The 18,549-nt window shown below is 39.0% G+C and overlaps 1 protein-coding gene across 1 annotated transcript in view; it reads right to left on the bottom strand.

Annotated features, from left to right (window-relative positions):
• LOC134218391 (transmembrane protein 235-like) overlaps window positions 1–15,656 on the bottom strand; it is a 91,772-nt gene extending 76,116 nt beyond the window's left edge. Inside the window, exon 1 of the mRNA XM_062697366.1 lies at window positions 14,892–15,656. Within this exon, the coding sequence (XP_062553350.1) occupies window positions 14,892–15,017 (126 nt within the window). The 5' untranslated portion in view covers window positions 15,018–15,656. The remainder of the gene's footprint in view (window positions 1–14,891) is intronic.
• Between the last annotated feature and the right edge of the window lie 2,893 nt (window positions 15,657–18,549).

Here is an 18,549-nt window from a genome sequence, read left to right as displayed (position 1 = left end):
GGCGCGGAACAGACAAAACTCGATTTTCCGGAGGAAAAGCGCCAGCAGGAAGATCGAGACCGTGAAGAGACGGAGGAACTGTACCGCGCTAATAACGCACGAAAGTTCTATGAGAAGTTGAACCGTTCACGTAAGGGCCACGTGCCACAGCCCGATATGTGTAAGGACATAAACGGGAACCTTCTTACAAACGAGCGTGAGGTGATCCAAAGGTGGCGGCAGCACTACAAAGAGCACCTGAATGGCGATGAGGGAGACAACGGCGGTATGGTAATGAACCTAGGAGCACGCGCGCAGGACATACGACTTCCGGCTCCGAATCTCCAGGAAATCCAGGAGGAGATCGGCCGGCTGAAAAACAACAAAGCCCCTAGAGTTGACCAACTACCAGGAGAACTGTTTAAACACGGTGGTGAAGCACTGGCTAGAGCGCTGCATTGGGTGATTACCAAGGTTTGGGAGGATGAGGTTCTGCCGCAGGAGTGGATGGAAGGTGTCGTGTGTCCCATCTACAAAAAGGGCGATAAGCTGGATTGTAGCAACTACCGCGCAATCACATTGCTGAACGCCGCCTACAAGGTACTCTCCCAAATTTTATGCCGTCGACTAACACCAATTGCAAGAGAGTTCGTGGGGCAGTACCAGGCGGGATTTATGGGTGAACGCTCTACCACAGACCAGGTGTTCGCCATACGTCAGGTATTGCAGAAATGCCGCGAATACAACGTGCCCACACATCATCTATTTATCGACTTCAAAGCCGCATATGATACAATCGATCGGGACCAGCTATGGCAGCTAATGCACGAAAACGGATTTCCGGATAAACTGATACGGTTGATCAAGGAGACGATGGATCGGGTGATGTGCGTAGTTCGAGTTTCAGGGGCATTCTCGAGTCCCTTCGAAACCCGTAGAGGGTTACGGCAAGGTGATGGTCTTTCGTGTCTGCTATTCAACATCGCTTTGGAGGGAGTAATACGAAGGGCAGGGATTGACACGAGTGGTACGATTTTCACGAAGTCCGTCCAGTTATTTGGTTTCGCCGACGACATTGATATCATGGCACGTAACTTTGAGAGGATGGAGGAAGCCTACATCAGACTGAAAAGCGAAGCTAAACGGATTGGACTAGTCATCAACACGTCGAAGACGAAGTACATGATAGGAAGAGGCTCAAGAGAGGTCAATGTGAGCCACCCACCACGAGTTTCTATCGGTGGTGACGAAATCGAGGTGGTTGAAGAATTCGTGTACTTGGGCTCACTGGTGACCGCCGATAACGATACCAGCAGAGAAATTCGGAGACGCATAGTGGCTGGAAATCGTACGTACTTTGGACTCCGCAAGACGCTCCGATCGAATAGAGTTGGCCGCCGTACCAAACTGACTATCTACAAAACGCTTATAAGACCGGTAGTTCTCTACGGACACGAGACCTGGACGATGCTCGTGGAGGACCAACGCGCACTGGGAGTTTTCGAAATAAAAGTGTTGCGTATCATCTATGGTGGGTTGCAGATGGCGGACGGTACGTGGAGGAGGCGAATGAACCACGAGTTGCATCAGCTGTTGGGAGAACCATCCATCGTTCACATCGCGAAAATCGGAAGGCTGCGGTGGGCCGGGCACGTAGCCAGAATGTCGGACAGTAATCCGGTGAAAATGGTTCTCGACAACGATCCGACGGGAACAAGAAGGCGAGGTGCACAGCGGGCAAGGTGGATCGATCAGGTGGAGGACGACTTGCGGACCCTCCGCAGACTGCGTGGTTGGCGAAGCGCAGCCATGAACCGAGCTGAATGGAGAAGTCTTTTATGTGCAGCACAGGCCACTCCGGCCTTAGTCTGACGATAATAATAATAATAATGCTACTATCATCCACAAAGGTTCTGTCATGCAATCAAAAGGATAATTTTCAATAATTTTTGTTACTCTTCTTATGAGCACTACCGTCGTTGTCATTAGCAGAGGCCGATAGCAACTGAAATTCGGGAATAAGCTACAAATCAAAACAAAACTGGAAAACAGCAGAGAAAGCTTGAGTCTTAAAAGATACCATTTCAATTATCTGAGGGTTTGATAGAATTTAAAACAATTAATTTTATAGAGTTTTAAACCTTTATTTACAAAATATTTGCATCGGTATGTCATTTGAACATGAGATTTCTTGTTCCTATTTTCAACACAGTAGTTTGAGCAGCCAGAAAATAATACACAAACTTCGACGGAACAACTGGCTTCATTCTTCGTGCATGGAATGCATGCCACATAACAAAAGATTCCTCAGTCAATTCTGTATCTAATCCAAAGCCCATAGAACGTGTAAGAAGCTCGCAGCTGGTTGGACCAAATTTGCATTCCAGATCTTGTTTCTTCATTCTGTTTCAGGTTTTTCTTCGCTTTTGGGCTAGCCCGTGTTTATGGATACCAAAGCCTAATGCAACACACGTGTGTTTGTTTGCTTTCGGCTTATTAGCATAGTGGCTACCTGTGTATGGATGAAGAAAATCCCACAGCACAGCAGGTAAATGGTTTTGATCTATTCATTTCCACTTCGTTTAAATTTTTGATTTTGATTTTATGATCATAATCAGGTAGAATTTGCTTTATATAAAAAAATGGAACAAAATCCTCTTCTTGGGGATTTTCTTTATTTTGATGAGTGACATTCCTTTAAATTGCGTAATGACCATTCCGCACGATGAAAGTAATAAAAAGGATTGGAGGAAACATGAATCCAATTGTTAAAAAAGCAATCTTCTCTTACTCAATGTAATTTTTTCCAAGATTAGCAAGTTTACTGAACTGAACGTTTTGTGTGTATTTAGATACATTTACATACCACCGAGATCCTTATGAGGCAGCATAAAGCACAGTTAAATTTTCAACAAGTTATCAAGTAGATCTTTCGAGTTGAATTTTTCAGCTTCTTTCGGTCGTTAAGTATCACTGAGAGTCGGCAATAAGCTATTTGCCATAAGTAATAAGCAGTTTGCAAAAGCCCAGAAGAAGAATCTATCAGATGCATCGGTTGCATCAGTAGGTCAAATGGTTTGATTGCATCATAAAATCGCCATTTTAACATTAGACAAAACATTAAAACATAACATTACATAAAACTTAGATATGATTTTATTCGTATCAATAATCTAAATCTGGAGAGGTTACTATATTAAAAAAAGAAGTGTTCAAATCACACCATTTTGAACTTCATAGCTAACACAACTAAATCGTTTAGTTCAACCAAGTGTTTAACTTAAGAGTGTTTGATATCACCATACATTTTTACATATTAAAGGTCAAGATCAGTTTTAATGATGCCGAAAAGACGTCTCATCAACTGAAATGAGCCGAATCGAAATAAAATTATTATGCCACGTACCAGAAGAAAAAAAAAGATAAGAGAACCCAACAATGAAGAACGGCACACTAAAGCAGCGGTAAAGTTGGGACTTTAGGATACAGAAGGCGCACATGTGAAGAGCCGACCCACTCATTCTTACCGCGCTCAAAGTTAGTGGTAGGTGTAACGGATCTGCTCGGCCAAAAGAGAATCGAGAATTCAAATCAAGCCCAGCGCGATGATGCTGATTTTCGGTTTTCTGTTGTCTTAGTCTGGTAGCTTGCTTATAGTTATTCTTATTGCTACACGCGGCAGGCAGCCGCCGCCGTTAGGTTGTGTTGTGCTGTGTGGAGGTGACTGAAACGCTGACCGACAAATCGCATCAAGTCGCAACGACACGGACGTACGCGAAGTATAAGCACAATGCGTACGTAGGTTCGCCTGGCTTGCGTCAAGAGACGCCAAAACCAGAACTTGTTTATGCGATTACGTTGCTGGCTCTGGTGGTGGCTGCACTGCTGGCTGTCGAGTTTTGTTGTGGATTTTTTTTCGTGTTCAACAACCATTCCAGTACGGGTACGGGACGTGGTTCACTTGAAAACAGTTTATCTGGATGTACTTGAATCAAGCTGAGCTTACAAAGTCGCCCAAGAATGTTGGTTTGGTCCTAAGGGTGGTTTGATGAAGGCAAAACATTTCATAGCCGGAACATAAATTTTATCAAGTGGGTTGATTGTGGACATTTCGAGAGGGGGTTTGAAGGAAACGGTAACTATCAGTGAGAAATGCGAAATAGAGCATGTCAGTAATGGATAGTTACTTATTATTATTAGAAACTTGTTCTACAATAAAAAGAAAATGTTGAATTTTGCCCAATTTCATTATTACATTATAAAGGATTCAAAACAGAGATTATTAGCGCGGATAGATATTCCACATAAGTTTTAATAGTTAGAGGTAAGCCAGCCAAGAGATAAAAGAGGACAATATAACAATATAATAAATTAACAATATAAAAATTAATAATATAAAAAATTTTAACTTTACTATTTAAATTTTACTATTTTTCAAGGATCATACAAAAATTTGAAGAGAGGAATTCGGGTTTCTCAAATAAGATTCACCTTATTCAGTCTTACATGGGTTTCAAAACTGAGAATTCCAAGAAATATCTGAGAGTATTCTGGAGCTTCTGAGATACATTCAAGAGCTTTAAAATACTGAAATAGTTCCAGTTATTCATAAGAAAATTCATTAGATTTATATAGAATACTTGAAATAAATCCTGAGAATATAAAACAAAACCGAATTTTATGCTTCAAAATCAATTCTCCAATATTCATTGACCCCAGTTGCCTATGTATTATAAAAATTCGATTTGAGAGGGGGTGGTGAACATATCTAAATGCAAATCTAAGAACCATGTATATTGTAGACATTATTGGCAGTGAGTATCTGTATCTTCACGTGTTCACACTTATTGTATTGGGGGAGTTCCCGGGCAAAAGCTATGAACATTATAGCAAAACATGATATGCAATTGATTGCTATAAAATATAGAATGACTGGCAACAATTTCAAAAATTTGGACCAAAATATCATTTAAATATCAAAATATGTTATGGATAGAGAATCAATATTCGAGCAACGCCTAACAATATACCCTTTATTGTCAACAGAGTCTGTCACTGACAAAAGCGCCTCACAGCAAGACTTTATCAGAAACCAAACACAATCCCAGAAAAAGCAAATATTCTCTTTAGATTCAGGATCTTCTTAAGAGTTTATTTACTTTATAAAGCATCATAATGCTCTGAGGAATTTAAAGTAGAAGAATACTCTTCCATTTGGCATGCACATATGCATCTCCTCTCAAACACCAACATTGTCTTTTCTTTGGTTGGTTTTCGCAATGCTGATAAGGGAGCATCCACAAATTACGTAACGCTCAGAGGGGAGGCGGGGGGGTGAAGTGTGACAGTCCGTACACAAATTTTCAATAATTCATACAAAAAGTGTGACATAGGGAGAGGGGGGGTTAAAAATGGCCATTTTTTGTGTTACGTAATCAATGGATCTTCCCTAGAACAAATTGAGAAAAATAACCATGTCGATTTGATTAGGTATGATTTCTTTGGGTTTCAATAAAATGGAAAAATCATATGATGTATTGGAACAGGCACTCTATGATTAAAGGTGTCCACCGTAATCTGAGAAAGTGACATAACAGCCAAATTACAACATGTATGTTTGTCATTTTTATATTAAAGAGCTCGATGAGTACTACTCGTTAACATCATTTTTGGAAAATGGCGTATACGTCACTTTTTCAGATAACGGCAGACTGTGTCCAGTGTCCACAATTAAATTGCGTCACTTAGAAGTATGCCCAATAATAGGTCTTTCAACCAACTGTCATGAAATTTACAAGAAATAAAAACAATCTATGCATAATGTATAATTATTTTATTTTCTTTATCCAAAATATATAAACCCCCAAACTTACTTCATAAATGCACTCATAAGGTTTTTCACAAGAACTGAACCGACATTTTCTGCTTTCAACATTCTATGCCAAAATTTGTTTCACGCTTCTTTGTCATCCTTCCTTGGCTTCTAACTTTTAAAGCTTAAAAATCTTAAATAAAAATCAAAAATTTTCTGTGGTTTGAAGCAACCTGGTTTTTTTTCTGATGTTGACCCAAAAATCAGTCCAGAATAAGATTGAACCTTTCTTTTCAATTTTAATTTGAAAGAAAAAGGCATAAAAATATGGGTTTTTTTTGGAAATTGAAATTTTAACGCAGAAGGACAATTTAATATTATATGTTCCGTTATCGCAACTTTTAGATGTTAACAATATTTTACGAAATTCGTGCTTCAGTATCCCAGTGTTACTAACTAGTTATTTCGTTCAACGTTAACTTCGATGTGTTTGATGACAATTAGCACAAAGTTGCTATAAATCTATCCGAAAGCAGAAAAATGCGTGTTCAGGTTTTGTTCGAAACCTAATAAGTGCATTTGACAAGAAAGTTTGGGAATTCGGATATGTTAATGAAATAGAGTGAAATAATTACAATTGTTATCGAGATAATTACATATTATTTTTTCATTTTCATTCTCAAAAAAATCCATGGCAATTGGTGGCGAAACTTAATTTTTGCGAGTAGTTCTTAGTGGTGCAATTTAACTATGTGCGCCTTTTATGTTATTTTAAATTTAGCAGACAGAGCGGTTAGGTAATTCTTAACTCCTTCTAAAAGATGCATAACAAGCCGCCTACATCTGGGTTCATTACTTCGAAATATCCATATTTTTTCATTCCGGCAATACTTTGCAATTTGAGTGTACATTGTTTTATCGATTCCGTAGAATGTAAACGTTTTTCTCAAAACTAATTCCCTACTGTGATTTTCTCAGAAAATTATTCCCTTACAATGTTCACTATTCCCTTGATACAGGGTTGTATGCGGGGAAAGTGTATGCACAAAATTCTTGAGCTTAATTGAAATATTTTTGCATATTTTTTCTATAATGAACGAATATGAAAGGAAATCTAGGTCCATTTTTTTTAAATAGACGTCATATGACTCATAGTCTTTCTATTCAGCATATTTCATTCAACTGACTTTATTTGGTATCAAGGTCGGAATCAATTACGCCCTTTTGGAAAAAGTTGCAGAAATTATTTGCGAGGTCTCGGCTTTTCAGTCTGGATTTTTTTAGAACTACCGTTTTAGATTCATCTTCTTTTTTTTTAGATTTGTCCCACCGTTTCGACAAGTTTTTGTTGCCTTCATCAGGGGAACTGAACTGAGAGGAAAAGTTTATTTTTAAATTGTTTTAACTTGTTCCTGCACAATTTTTTATGTGGCACTAACAAACCATGCATATGGTTCTACGTCTAACGTCTTTGCAAAGGATATTGTCTTTTTAAGTGTTGGTGGATAGTCCGTGATATAGGATTAGATAGTTGGGCTATTGGCGTATGTTTCATAATTCTAAATATTCATAAATAAAAAATGAACTTGTACTGCATTTTTATGGATGGAGTCCCAAGTAACATTTTGAGTTTTACCATACTCTATTAGCAGTTTTGGAGAGCAAATTTTCAGGACTAGCAATAAAACTAAAATCTACATGACAACCTCTTGATGACCGCTACAAGATTATGTTATGACCAAGTGGACCACTCTTGGGATCGTTATCAAAGCAAGTATAAGGTTATTCATGAGTGTTCAATAAAACCGCTGTCAAAAAAGGGAATTTCTTTTCCGTGGAGCTTTTTGTTATTGTATTGTAGAAAAGGATAATCGTAGAAATGGAAGAATGAAATAAAAAACAACATCACGGACATGGATGAAAAATAATGTTCAATTATTGGAAATTGGATGCCTAGAATTCGTTCGCGTGCTTGCCAATTAATTTTTCTGTGCGTTCGAATTTCTGTTAAAAACAGGTAAGAAAATCAGTTTGTTCAAGTGCGCCATCGTAATACTGTGATTTACAGCAAATAAATTAATGTAAATAATAAATCGATATGCTGCCTTGTTTCTGGTGGCATTCTGATTTGCAAGGAAATATTTCCCGTGCTTCAAATTTTAAAAATCATCTTGAAATGCAGCGATTATTACTAATGACGCTGATTTACGCCGATATAAAAAAAAAATTCTATCAGCATGGCTGCTACTACACTGTGGGCAATTTTGACGGACAAAATAACAATTTGTATTTGAAAGCTATGCAAGCTCTATTATACAATAAATATTTTGCTGAAAGTTGTTGCAAACGGTTTCTTACGATCAGTTCTTCTTCATGATGGTTCTATATTCTACTGGAAATTGGCTTGCTTTTCAACTTTGTGGTCAATTAACATATGCACAGTTATGCAAATTTCATATTATTGAAAGCTTTTCTATATCGAATCGTGGTCATTGCACCATTCGTTGTGAATTCGCACTTTAATTTACCGGAAGTAAAAGGATATAGTTTGCTGGATTTTTATTATCTGTTTTCATTTTCAGAAGTGAAATTTGACCAATAATCAGCAAAATCTTAAATATGCGAATGCCCAGTTGGGAAAATTTATGTGTTTATTGTTTTCTTTGTTTAAAATATTTGGGGAACATGGATCAGAAACATGGATCATTATAAACCTAATGAGAACTACTAAGTGTTATTTAGGTTATGCGTAAGACAAGTCTTGGACCAATATATTCGGCTTTATGACAGTTTTCAAAATTGGTTTTATTATAGTGCTCAAGATAATCATTAGGGCAAATATTAGGGACCTAAATAAGCTCATAAAGCATTTGACATTTGTGGTTTTATTGAGCGTTTTATTACAATTTTGAAGATAGCTACAAGTCTTCCAATAAGGCTAATCTCGCGGCATTGAGCTAAGCAGCGATAAAGCCGTTAAAAAATTTAAATAAATCTATGAAGCCTTGGAATTGTTACTTGGGAATTACTTCTAGCTATTGTATAATTAATTCTGATGATCTTGCTTGGCTATGTGTGTGATTTGGGTCTTGGTTATTTGCAGTTGGGCTATAGGGCATTGTTAGGCTATTATACGAGATTTACATGTGTGTAATATTGCAGCGTATGCTGTATTGAGGTTTTGAACATCAATCGTCTGTTTACTGCATTGAGCGTGTTGTAGATGTAGATGTTGTAGACACATCTCTAGAAAGGGTAATGTGTCAGTGTTGTTACTACTATCAACAATTTCAGTTTTGTCCAAGTCGAATGTATTCCGTCAGAGTACTCTTCAAAGTTGCCAAAGAAATTAGACACACAACGAACTTGAACGATAACTAATTTCTATAGTTCCAAAAGTTTCTGGGCGAGCGTGGTTCAGAGGTGGGGACTTAAGTCGAGGCTTCATTCGCGTGATGTCGAGACTTATGTCCAATCACTATTCACTAAACGCACATCTGTACAGAATAAACCTTGTCAATAGCAACTTATGTAGGTGCGGAGCCGGTTATGATGACATCGATCACGTAGTTTGGTTCTGCTCGGAAAACGACGTCTCCAGAGAGTGGCCCTACCCTAGTGGCCCAAGTTAAACAACCCTTCAGGAAAATTTGACGTGTTTTGGGAGATCGTGATGTGATCTTAGAGCATTTATAATTTTCTTTGTGCTTCTGACATCAAAATCTAATAGGGGAAGTGCACCGGTTTTGGCCAACTTGGTGCCTAATTTGGCCAACCCTGGAAAATACATATTTTTCCAAAATAATCGATCAGTTGAAAGCAGCGTTGAACCGTGAGGGATATATCTTTTGTTGGAACTAATAAAACCCTCGCGAATTGCTTTATTTTTGGAGTTATTCGCTAAATTGGCCAAATTAGGAATATGGCCAAAACCGGTACAGTTCCCCTAGTTTTTTTTTCTTTCTTCAATTTTTTTTTGTATGTTAAGTATCTGCTTTCTGTTCCTTAGGGCACCATATCTCTTGCAATCCGGAAGATGTTCCCAGTCGAACCATTCCTCACGACGACACGCCACATCGTCCCTGACGCCAAATGCCCGGATGAAAAGCTTAATAAGCTGGCTTCTACCCCTCTCTTACTAACTGAAAAATTAAATGATGTTGATTGTGTATATCACAAAGAACCATGGCTCCGTAAAGTGTTATACACGCCTGAGCATACCAAATAAACGAAAAAAAGTCGAATGTATGTTTGAAATCTATGCAGTGTTCCATTAAAGCAGTTTTACCTCTTAGATCACTGATTTGTATGTCGTTGTCTGTTTCATTCTGTAGATGTACTTCCAATTTCTTCATTTGTGTTTTGTGTCCTGCTAGTCTAGTACATACCTTGTTAGTGGTCATGCTGATGTAACAGCATTGGCAGTTGCTCCATGGGATGCTGTATATCACATTATTTTTATTTAATCTGGGTTACATAGGTGTGTAGATTTGCTACTGAGTGATACTGTCGGGCTGCTAGTTTATATATGGGTTATCATTTGTTAACATTTTAGATAATCCTTCAATCAGTCCGGGATGTAGAGGAACGATTTGTACATGATTGTTTTGGTTGACTGTTGGGGATCTATCTCGTGAGTTATGTGAGTTCTGGTTCTTTGATGATTTGGTGGTTCGTTGTTGATGTCTTGTTGTTTAATATTTTTAGATTCTGGATTAGACGATGGATCGTCGTTGTAGGATGCTTTTGGAGTTTCTGTAGATGATTGTTGTGTGATTCTTTGGTGGTCGAATGATCTATTGGCTATCATTGCTGTACAGGATGATTGATGGCTGGTTGGCTGTTGATTTGGTTCTTGTGTGATATGACTAGTTCTGTTGTTGTACAGATTGATTAACCTATTGATCATAGTACGTTGGTAGCCGTTGAGTGATAGTTGTTGATATCTTGTTGTAACCTCGCAAATAGTTTAACATAAACAGTCGAACTCTCAATCTACTAAAGTTCCCAGAAATATTCGAAGAATGATTGAAGCTCTCATAGCAGATAATGGGCGAAGCGAGCTTGCATTGAATGGCTCACGGCTCATCGCTGTTTTTATTATAAAATTAGAAAAGTATTCCAAAAGGGAAGGGGAGCCATATGTTTTAATCAAGACTGCTGTAATGTCTCAGTTGTTGCGATTTTCATGGGTATTTTACCTCATGCAACAGTTAAACAACGTAGCTAGCTGATAACATTTACAAAAGTTGTGATATTCTGTTGCCGGAAAACTCATTAGGAGGCAGCAAAATAAAATGTCCATAGTTAAAAATTTCCCCAAACAAATTAGGAAATTGCGCAAAAAAAACTAGGGTGGAAGCAATCTTCTCCTTCTATATAGGGTCGGTTCGGCACTTCATCCCATAGCTCCTATTTCCATCCCATCAAAAACAAAGCCATGAAAAGAAATGTGGTTTGTTTCTTATTTTTGTGATTTTATTCACTAGTGAGCACGCGTGTTAGCAAAAAGAAGCGACGAGATTGGTGCTGTATTTCTTTGTTTTGCGATGAGATGAATATATGATCAGTGAGATGGAAAACGGAACAGTTCCCCTACATAAAAATGAATTTCTGTCTGTCTGAACCTTATACTCTTAAACTACTTAATCTACTAATCTTAAACTACTTAAACTACTTAATCGAAAATTTGTATGCAGAAGTTTTTGGGGCCGTGGAAGGTTCTTAACCCTCTCCTCTTTGAAAAGAAGGGCTCCCATACGAATGAATCACAAATTTCTTCAAAAATCGGTGTTTCAAATTAATCAAACAAATGGAACCAAATCTGGCATGAGGAGGTTCTGGAAGGGAATATATGTTTCTGTGGTGATGTAACCCCTCCCCTTCTGGAAATGAGGGTTTGCATACAAATGAAACAGAAATTTAAAAAAAATCCATTTTAGGCGAAACGAAGTTCGTTGGGTCTGCTAGTAAATAAATTAAAACAATGATGCGAAATGAGCATAAACAAGTAAAAATGGCAATTATAAAAAAAGAATTTTCCATACAGATATCAAAAATTTTCATGATAAAATATTAAAATTTTCATAAATAAATCAATATCACAAATAAACAATTACAAAATTTTCCTCAAAAAAATATTCTTCACAAAAAATAAAAACTTCCCACAAAACAATCAATAAATGTATGTTTTTAGAAAAGGGGTCTTTTATGGAAAAACGATCAGTTTTATTGCTTTTTAATATATTAGTTTTTTAGGGAAAGTTTTCAATTTTTCGTGAAAAAAATATTTATTTCGTGGAAAATTTTGGTTGTTGCTCATATTGATTTATTCATGGAAATTTTGTATTTATTCAAAGGAAAATTAATTCTTTATGGAATATATTTCATATATTCTATATGAAACGAGTTCAACAAAAAAAATCCTGGGGCCTCCTATCAAAATTTGGCTTTTGGAGTGAAATTATAGCCTTCTGGTACAACTTTGTTGTACGAGAAAGGCAAAACGTAAAACCCGTTTTTGAGCATAAGAAGACTGAAAGCCATAACCTACTTTAAATATATGATCTGGTACATATTCTGTTACTGAATCTTTCATTCAATTATGAATTCAATCGTGGCTAATTTTCATAATATTTTAATGTGAGGTTACCTTTATGTTACCTTTTGAAAAGTTAAGCGAGAATTATTCAACACAGACAGAATACCATCTGGACCGGCCGTTTACGAGCTTTTTAGTTTTCTGATGGCTGACAGAACGGTCTGATTATCGATTAAAAATGTTAGTAAATCTATTGCTTTTCTAGGTGTGAACTAACTTGCAGCAGCGGTAGTGACCCTGTGGCACGAAAGTAAAGGTACGCAGGAAATGATGGGCGAATAGATTACACTTTCCAACTTGGAACTGGCGAATTCTTCACCAATATGCACGCATGAAGGTAACCATGCTTTCTTTTGTTCTAAGTTAACAAGCGACCAACAAATTTGGGGTTACTACGGAGTGGTGATTGCGTGCAATTGACGTCAATGTCGTGAAGTTAAACGGTAGTTCCGACGACCCGTCGAGAGTGGGCGGCTGATCCTTGTTGGCGAACCAAAATCGACTGTATTGAAAGGATTAGCATAAGAGGCTTCCGAAAATCAGGCATGGGCACCGGAGAAACGATAGTTGATGAATAAGACGATTCCTTGTGTCTTTCGAACAATTGGAATCAAGAAATGGTTGTATGTTTATGTAGTACCTACTACCAAAATAAACTACGTGGAGGGTTTCTGCAAGTGACAGATTGAAAATCCACAAAAATATGTAACCATGTAATTTCTGGAAAGGCACTAAATAAAAATGTAATATAATTGTATCTACAAATCGATGTACGATATTTATAGAAATAAAGGAAGTTGGAAAAGGAATATTCTTTGGGATTTAATAGCGGGCTGGTAACTGACGTCCATTTCTAGAAGCAATAAAATTTCGGTAAAGTGACTCTGATGTTATACTTCGACTAACTTGATAAATATTTTGTAAAGGCAAATCATTTTGAAATTGTTGTTGTTATTATCAGCATCAATCAATTTGATACTCTGAATTTTTATTTAAAATAACTGGATAATTCCAATAAACAAAAAAAAAACGTCACTACACAATTCGAATGTTGAATACTTATCATATCTATATAAACATTCTCAATCGTGATACGAGTATTGCCAAGCTACTGTGAACACACCACGTTACGTCATGTTTTTGTCATTCAGTTGTTTGCACGACGATAGTACACGTGCTCACGATTACATTGCATTTCAGTGAATGAATGATGATGCATTTATAAAAATAATCATACGGTTTCCAATGACTTCATTGGTTAACCACATATAGTGCACCTATGTTATACACAACGAGGTAAAGTAGTTACCATTAAACATACCATATTACATGTGGCCCGAGTGCTCGCACATATTTCCCAATCGTCAGAGGCTTTACCTCTGAAAAGATTCACCCACTTCAATCCAATCTAGTTGGTAACATGTTAAACCGAATAATAATGACAATTATAACATAGGGGTGCGATTTCTGACATTCAGCCACAATTCCACGTTTCATCGCATCAGACCTAAAGAGAAGCAAATACCTCATGCGACGATGCAGCTTTCGTGAATTGATGCCTTCGTCGAATTCGTCTCGCGGGAGCGAGCAATCTCACAAAAAAAAAAACTATAAGTGACTTGAACGCTTCACCAGCGATGAACCTTGGTTCGCATCTTCCAAGTGGATCGTCATCCCCGGTTCGAATGGAGCTAATAAGCCCAGGTTAGACAATTCAAGCGAATTGAGCAACTTACTTGACTCGAGCGCGAATTGAAAGAGTATCTGAATACGTTCAGTTTACCAAATATAAACTCAAATACGAAATAACAAATCTTCGTCATTCAATCTATTGCGATTCACGATCTTAAAGAATATAGTTCTAGAGAGAAGTTTTTTTCATTAGATGATGTCAAGCTTAGAATACCAATCAGCACGACGAAAATCTGGTCTCAAGGCCCGAATAAAATTAGAATTTTATTGAACAAGAAGTCTTGAAGATTTCTTTAAATCATTAATGAATCGAAGATGTGTTGAATTCTATCTACGTTTCAGCAGTGTATGCAAATACAAACGAACTTTTTTAACACATTTTAAAATGTGCAAAACTTGAATCATCACAAAATACCCAAGCAATCATCTTTCTTTGTATACAATGCGCTGATCGCGCATTGAATTTCATTGAGCAATTCTTTCTCCAAATGGTTATACTAAACCCATAATGATAGACTTTCACGATGGCGATGCCGGACCCGGATGGGTAGTTTTGCGTGTTCACGGAAAAATGTAAACCATCGCACCTCCTCGTGATGGTGGATCGTTGATAAGTTTCACATCATCATTTACACTTCCCCACAATAGCAGCTGATCCACTCGGCGATGGGGAGCTCTCCTCAAGCGATCGTCGCCTTCTGGATCCAGGGGCTGAGGCTGCGGTGAGCCAAGTTTGAGAGAGACCCTCTCCCGAGACCTGATGCTCGCAAAAGACTCTCCGCTGAAGACTACCGAACGCTAACCTACCTGTATGTTATTCCGCTTCACTTCGTAGCTCAGCCAATTATCTGTCGAGAAGGCGATTGCCAGCAGGGCAACGGCAATGATGGCGGATATCGTCGCGAGAGACAACGTTACTGCGCTGCAGGGCATCTTCACTACGTTGCTGTCTTCGTCCGATTTTCTAGGGTACTTTCTCTACGACTATACAACCACAAAGACGCAATCTATCGCTGTTGGAAGCCTTCGTCTTCCAGAAATTCCTGACACTTGACGTTTTCAAGACACGACGATCATCACTGAATTCGCAATCAGGTTATTGGTGCACACTCACAGGCGATCATTGGCAATGGTTTCCTCTCGGTATGATGGTATCAACAACTGAATCACTTTGCCCCTCACACTATCTGTAGTTATGCTTCAATCACCCATAGAACATCACTTCCAGCAACAACTTCAAGATCTTACTTGGTTGGAGCTTTCAACATTCCCTTAACACTGCCGGTTCAAAGGTGCCAAAACTCAAAAACTCCTGATCCACAGAACGGACTTTTCCCGATGATAACAGAGCCCACTAACAAAACGGGGTATTCGGAACGCTCAGCGATCTTACTTTTTGTTAAGACCCGCCCGTGCTCGATCTTCCGTTGGGTCACCTTTTTCCTATCCTACGCTCCCACACTAGCAAATCCGTTACTACCACAGCAGCTATATGCGCTCTTCCCGGGGGGTAAAATTCTCCGTTACGACGCGTCTCGGTTTTCACAGTCCAACATCATCGATGGCAAAGGCTCAACTAAATCTACCGCCAGCCGCAAGATCAGGCTGAACCCCCTGCCTTGAATGAGAGAGCGAGCGCTGCCACTACCACCGACGCGTGCATTTATTTCAACTTCTCAAGACACTTCATTCAAGAAAGAAAATCACCACTCGCTGAAGGAATTTCACCACATGGTCGTCGTTGTTTCTAACACACCAGCAGCGGCGATCAAGTGAGTTTGAATGTAAATATTTTCAACGCAACAGGCCAACTTTTTACAGTTGTTTCTGAGGTTTGCGTTTCGATGCTCGGTGCACATTGAGAGTTCAGAGTCGTTGTCGTCGTTGGCGTTCACTCACATGGCTGGATATGACTGACGGCGACGGACAGACAGAGCATGCCAAACCAACATCACTGCGAAGACGATGCACGCGGCAGCGACACGACTGGTTCTCTGTGGGTGCTTTCCTGTGTGGTACCATGCCTCCCTAATCCGGGCGAACTCGATTCAGATTCAGGTTGTTGTATTCTGCTCTTTCTTCGCCGAACGACGAAGAAACAGGTAGGTAGGTGTGGATTGAATTCGAGGCATGTGCAGAAAAAAGCAAAATATGAAGAAGAAAGGAGCTTGTCGTATGTGACTTGGATTGTGAAATTTATGACATGTGCAGGTTTGAGATGAAATCCAAAAAATCCCAAATTATGCAAGTAGTTTGATTAAATAATGCAATTGATCAACAACAATAAACTAATGTGCAATCATATATGTTACACGACAACGCGTCGTAGGTGTAGATGTTAACTCAAACAATAATTAATATTATCTAAATAACTCATTAGAAAAACCACATGAAATAGCAGAAAAATGCCAAAATAAAAAAAATGCTAAAGTAATTATTAGTTTTATATTTCATTATTATACCGGAATTAACAAAAAATAAGAAATTGGCCTTCACGTAACAATTGTAACATTACATTACACTACGTTACATTCTGATTATAGGAAAATGAAAAGGTACCGAATATATACAAATTTTTCATGGTAAATCAAAGTAAGTGATAGGCCATAGAAAATTTGGCCTCAGAGTAAATAATATATTCTTTCCTTTATTAGTTACATGTTCTTATTATTGTCGTACAGGTGATCAGGATAATTTCTTTTCTTGTTCATTAATGCTTGCATAATGCTGGAAAAATAAGAACAAATGCTTACAAGGACTGATAATTTTCCCTTGAAAATGGCAGAATACATCCTGCCGAAACGTCGGGCAATTCAAAATATAACCTTTTTGATCAACCCAGAGACTGAGAAAGCCATATCCTCGTAAGCAACAATATTTCCAGTCATCAATTAATAACAATAAGAAAAAATGCAATTGGATCCTCGATACTTTGTTTTCGAAGAACTTAATGATTTTGGATAAACGAGCTTGAATCCAACATCCCTCTGGGGATTTGGACGTACAATAAGCGGAAATTCAACATAACCAATCATTATTTATAGACTGACCAGATCATTTTGAGGAAAAAACGGGACAAACGCACCTGCAAAACGGAGCATGTACAATTTTGAAAAACTTGCAGGTTTTACAAATAGAATTGCAGAAGAGAATCGATAGTCAGATAATCCCAAGTCAATTTTAAATTTTTATGATTTCTGTTATGCTCGAGAGCTTTTTTTATGGACGTTTGACAACAACAAATTGCGGGCAGCAGGGACTATGTCCAAAGGTTTGACGATCCCTCCTCAAGCCATCTTCGAGTTGTCAGGCTTGCCTAGGATGTGATGGGGTTTGACAGTGGGCCCTATTAAATTCCTATAAAAAGCTGCATATATCCGCAAGTAGGCCCCACCAAAGCGACCGTGTTCCGCTTGAAGCGCACATGCCCAAGTCCTGGTGTTAGGTGGGACGCTAAACAGCCCTGACACGACGGCCCTCCGACGAGACAGAAGGTTTGTGCAGGCCCAATAGGCCGCCTGTAAAACCAATAATTACGAACAATATAAGAGATAATGCGACGGCAAAGAACTAGGCGATTGCATCACGATTGGAAGCTTGGAACATGGAACTACATAGAGCGGCTACCTTCTACCAAAGATGTGGCACCACCAACGAGCTGGGAACCGGTTTCATAGTGTGGTGGCAGCCAATCAACGCAAGGATGTGCAAGCTGAGGATTAAAGCCCGTTTCTTCAACTATAGCATCATCAACGTGCACTGCCCACACGAAGGGAGACCCGACGACGAGAAAGAAGCGTTCTTCGCACAGCTGGAGCAGACATACGATGGATGCCCACTGCGGGACGTCAAAATCGTCGTCGGTGACATGAACGCACAGGTAGGAAGGGAGGAAATGTATAGACCGGTCATCGGACCGGATAGTCTGCACACCGTATCGAATAACAACGGCCAACGATGCATAAACTTCGCAGCCTCCCGCGGGATGGTAGTCCGAAGCACTTTCTTTCCCTGCAAAAATATCCACAAGGCCACATGGAGATCACCAAACCAAGAAACGGAAAACCAAATCGACCACGTTCTAATCGACGGTAAATTCTTCTCCGACATCACGAACGTCCGCACTTACCGCAGTGCAAATATTGAATCCGACCACTACCTCGTTGCAGTATGCCTGCGCTCAAAACTCTCGACGGTGTACAACACGCGTCGAAGTCGAACGCCGCGGTCCTCACATTGGGCGGCTACAAGACGGTAGACTAGCCCAAGAATACGCGCAGCAGCTGGAAGTGGCACTCCCAACGGAAGAGCAGCTAGGCGCAGCATCTCTTGAAGATGGCTGGAGAGATATTCGATCCGCCATTGGAAGCACCGCAACCGCTGCACTAGGCACGGTGCCCCCGGATCAGAGAAACAACTGGTATGACAGCGAATGTGAGCAGTTAGTAGAAGAGAAGAATGCAGC

The sequence above is a fragment of the Armigeres subalbatus genome, chromosome 1, assembly GCF_024139115.2.
Source record: "Armigeres subalbatus isolate Guangzhou_Male chromosome 1, GZ_Asu_2, whole genome shotgun sequence".
NCBI lineage: Eukaryota > Metazoa > Arthropoda > Insecta > Diptera > Culicidae > Armigeres > Armigeres subalbatus.
This window is presented reverse-complemented; position numbering and strand designations above follow the sequence as displayed.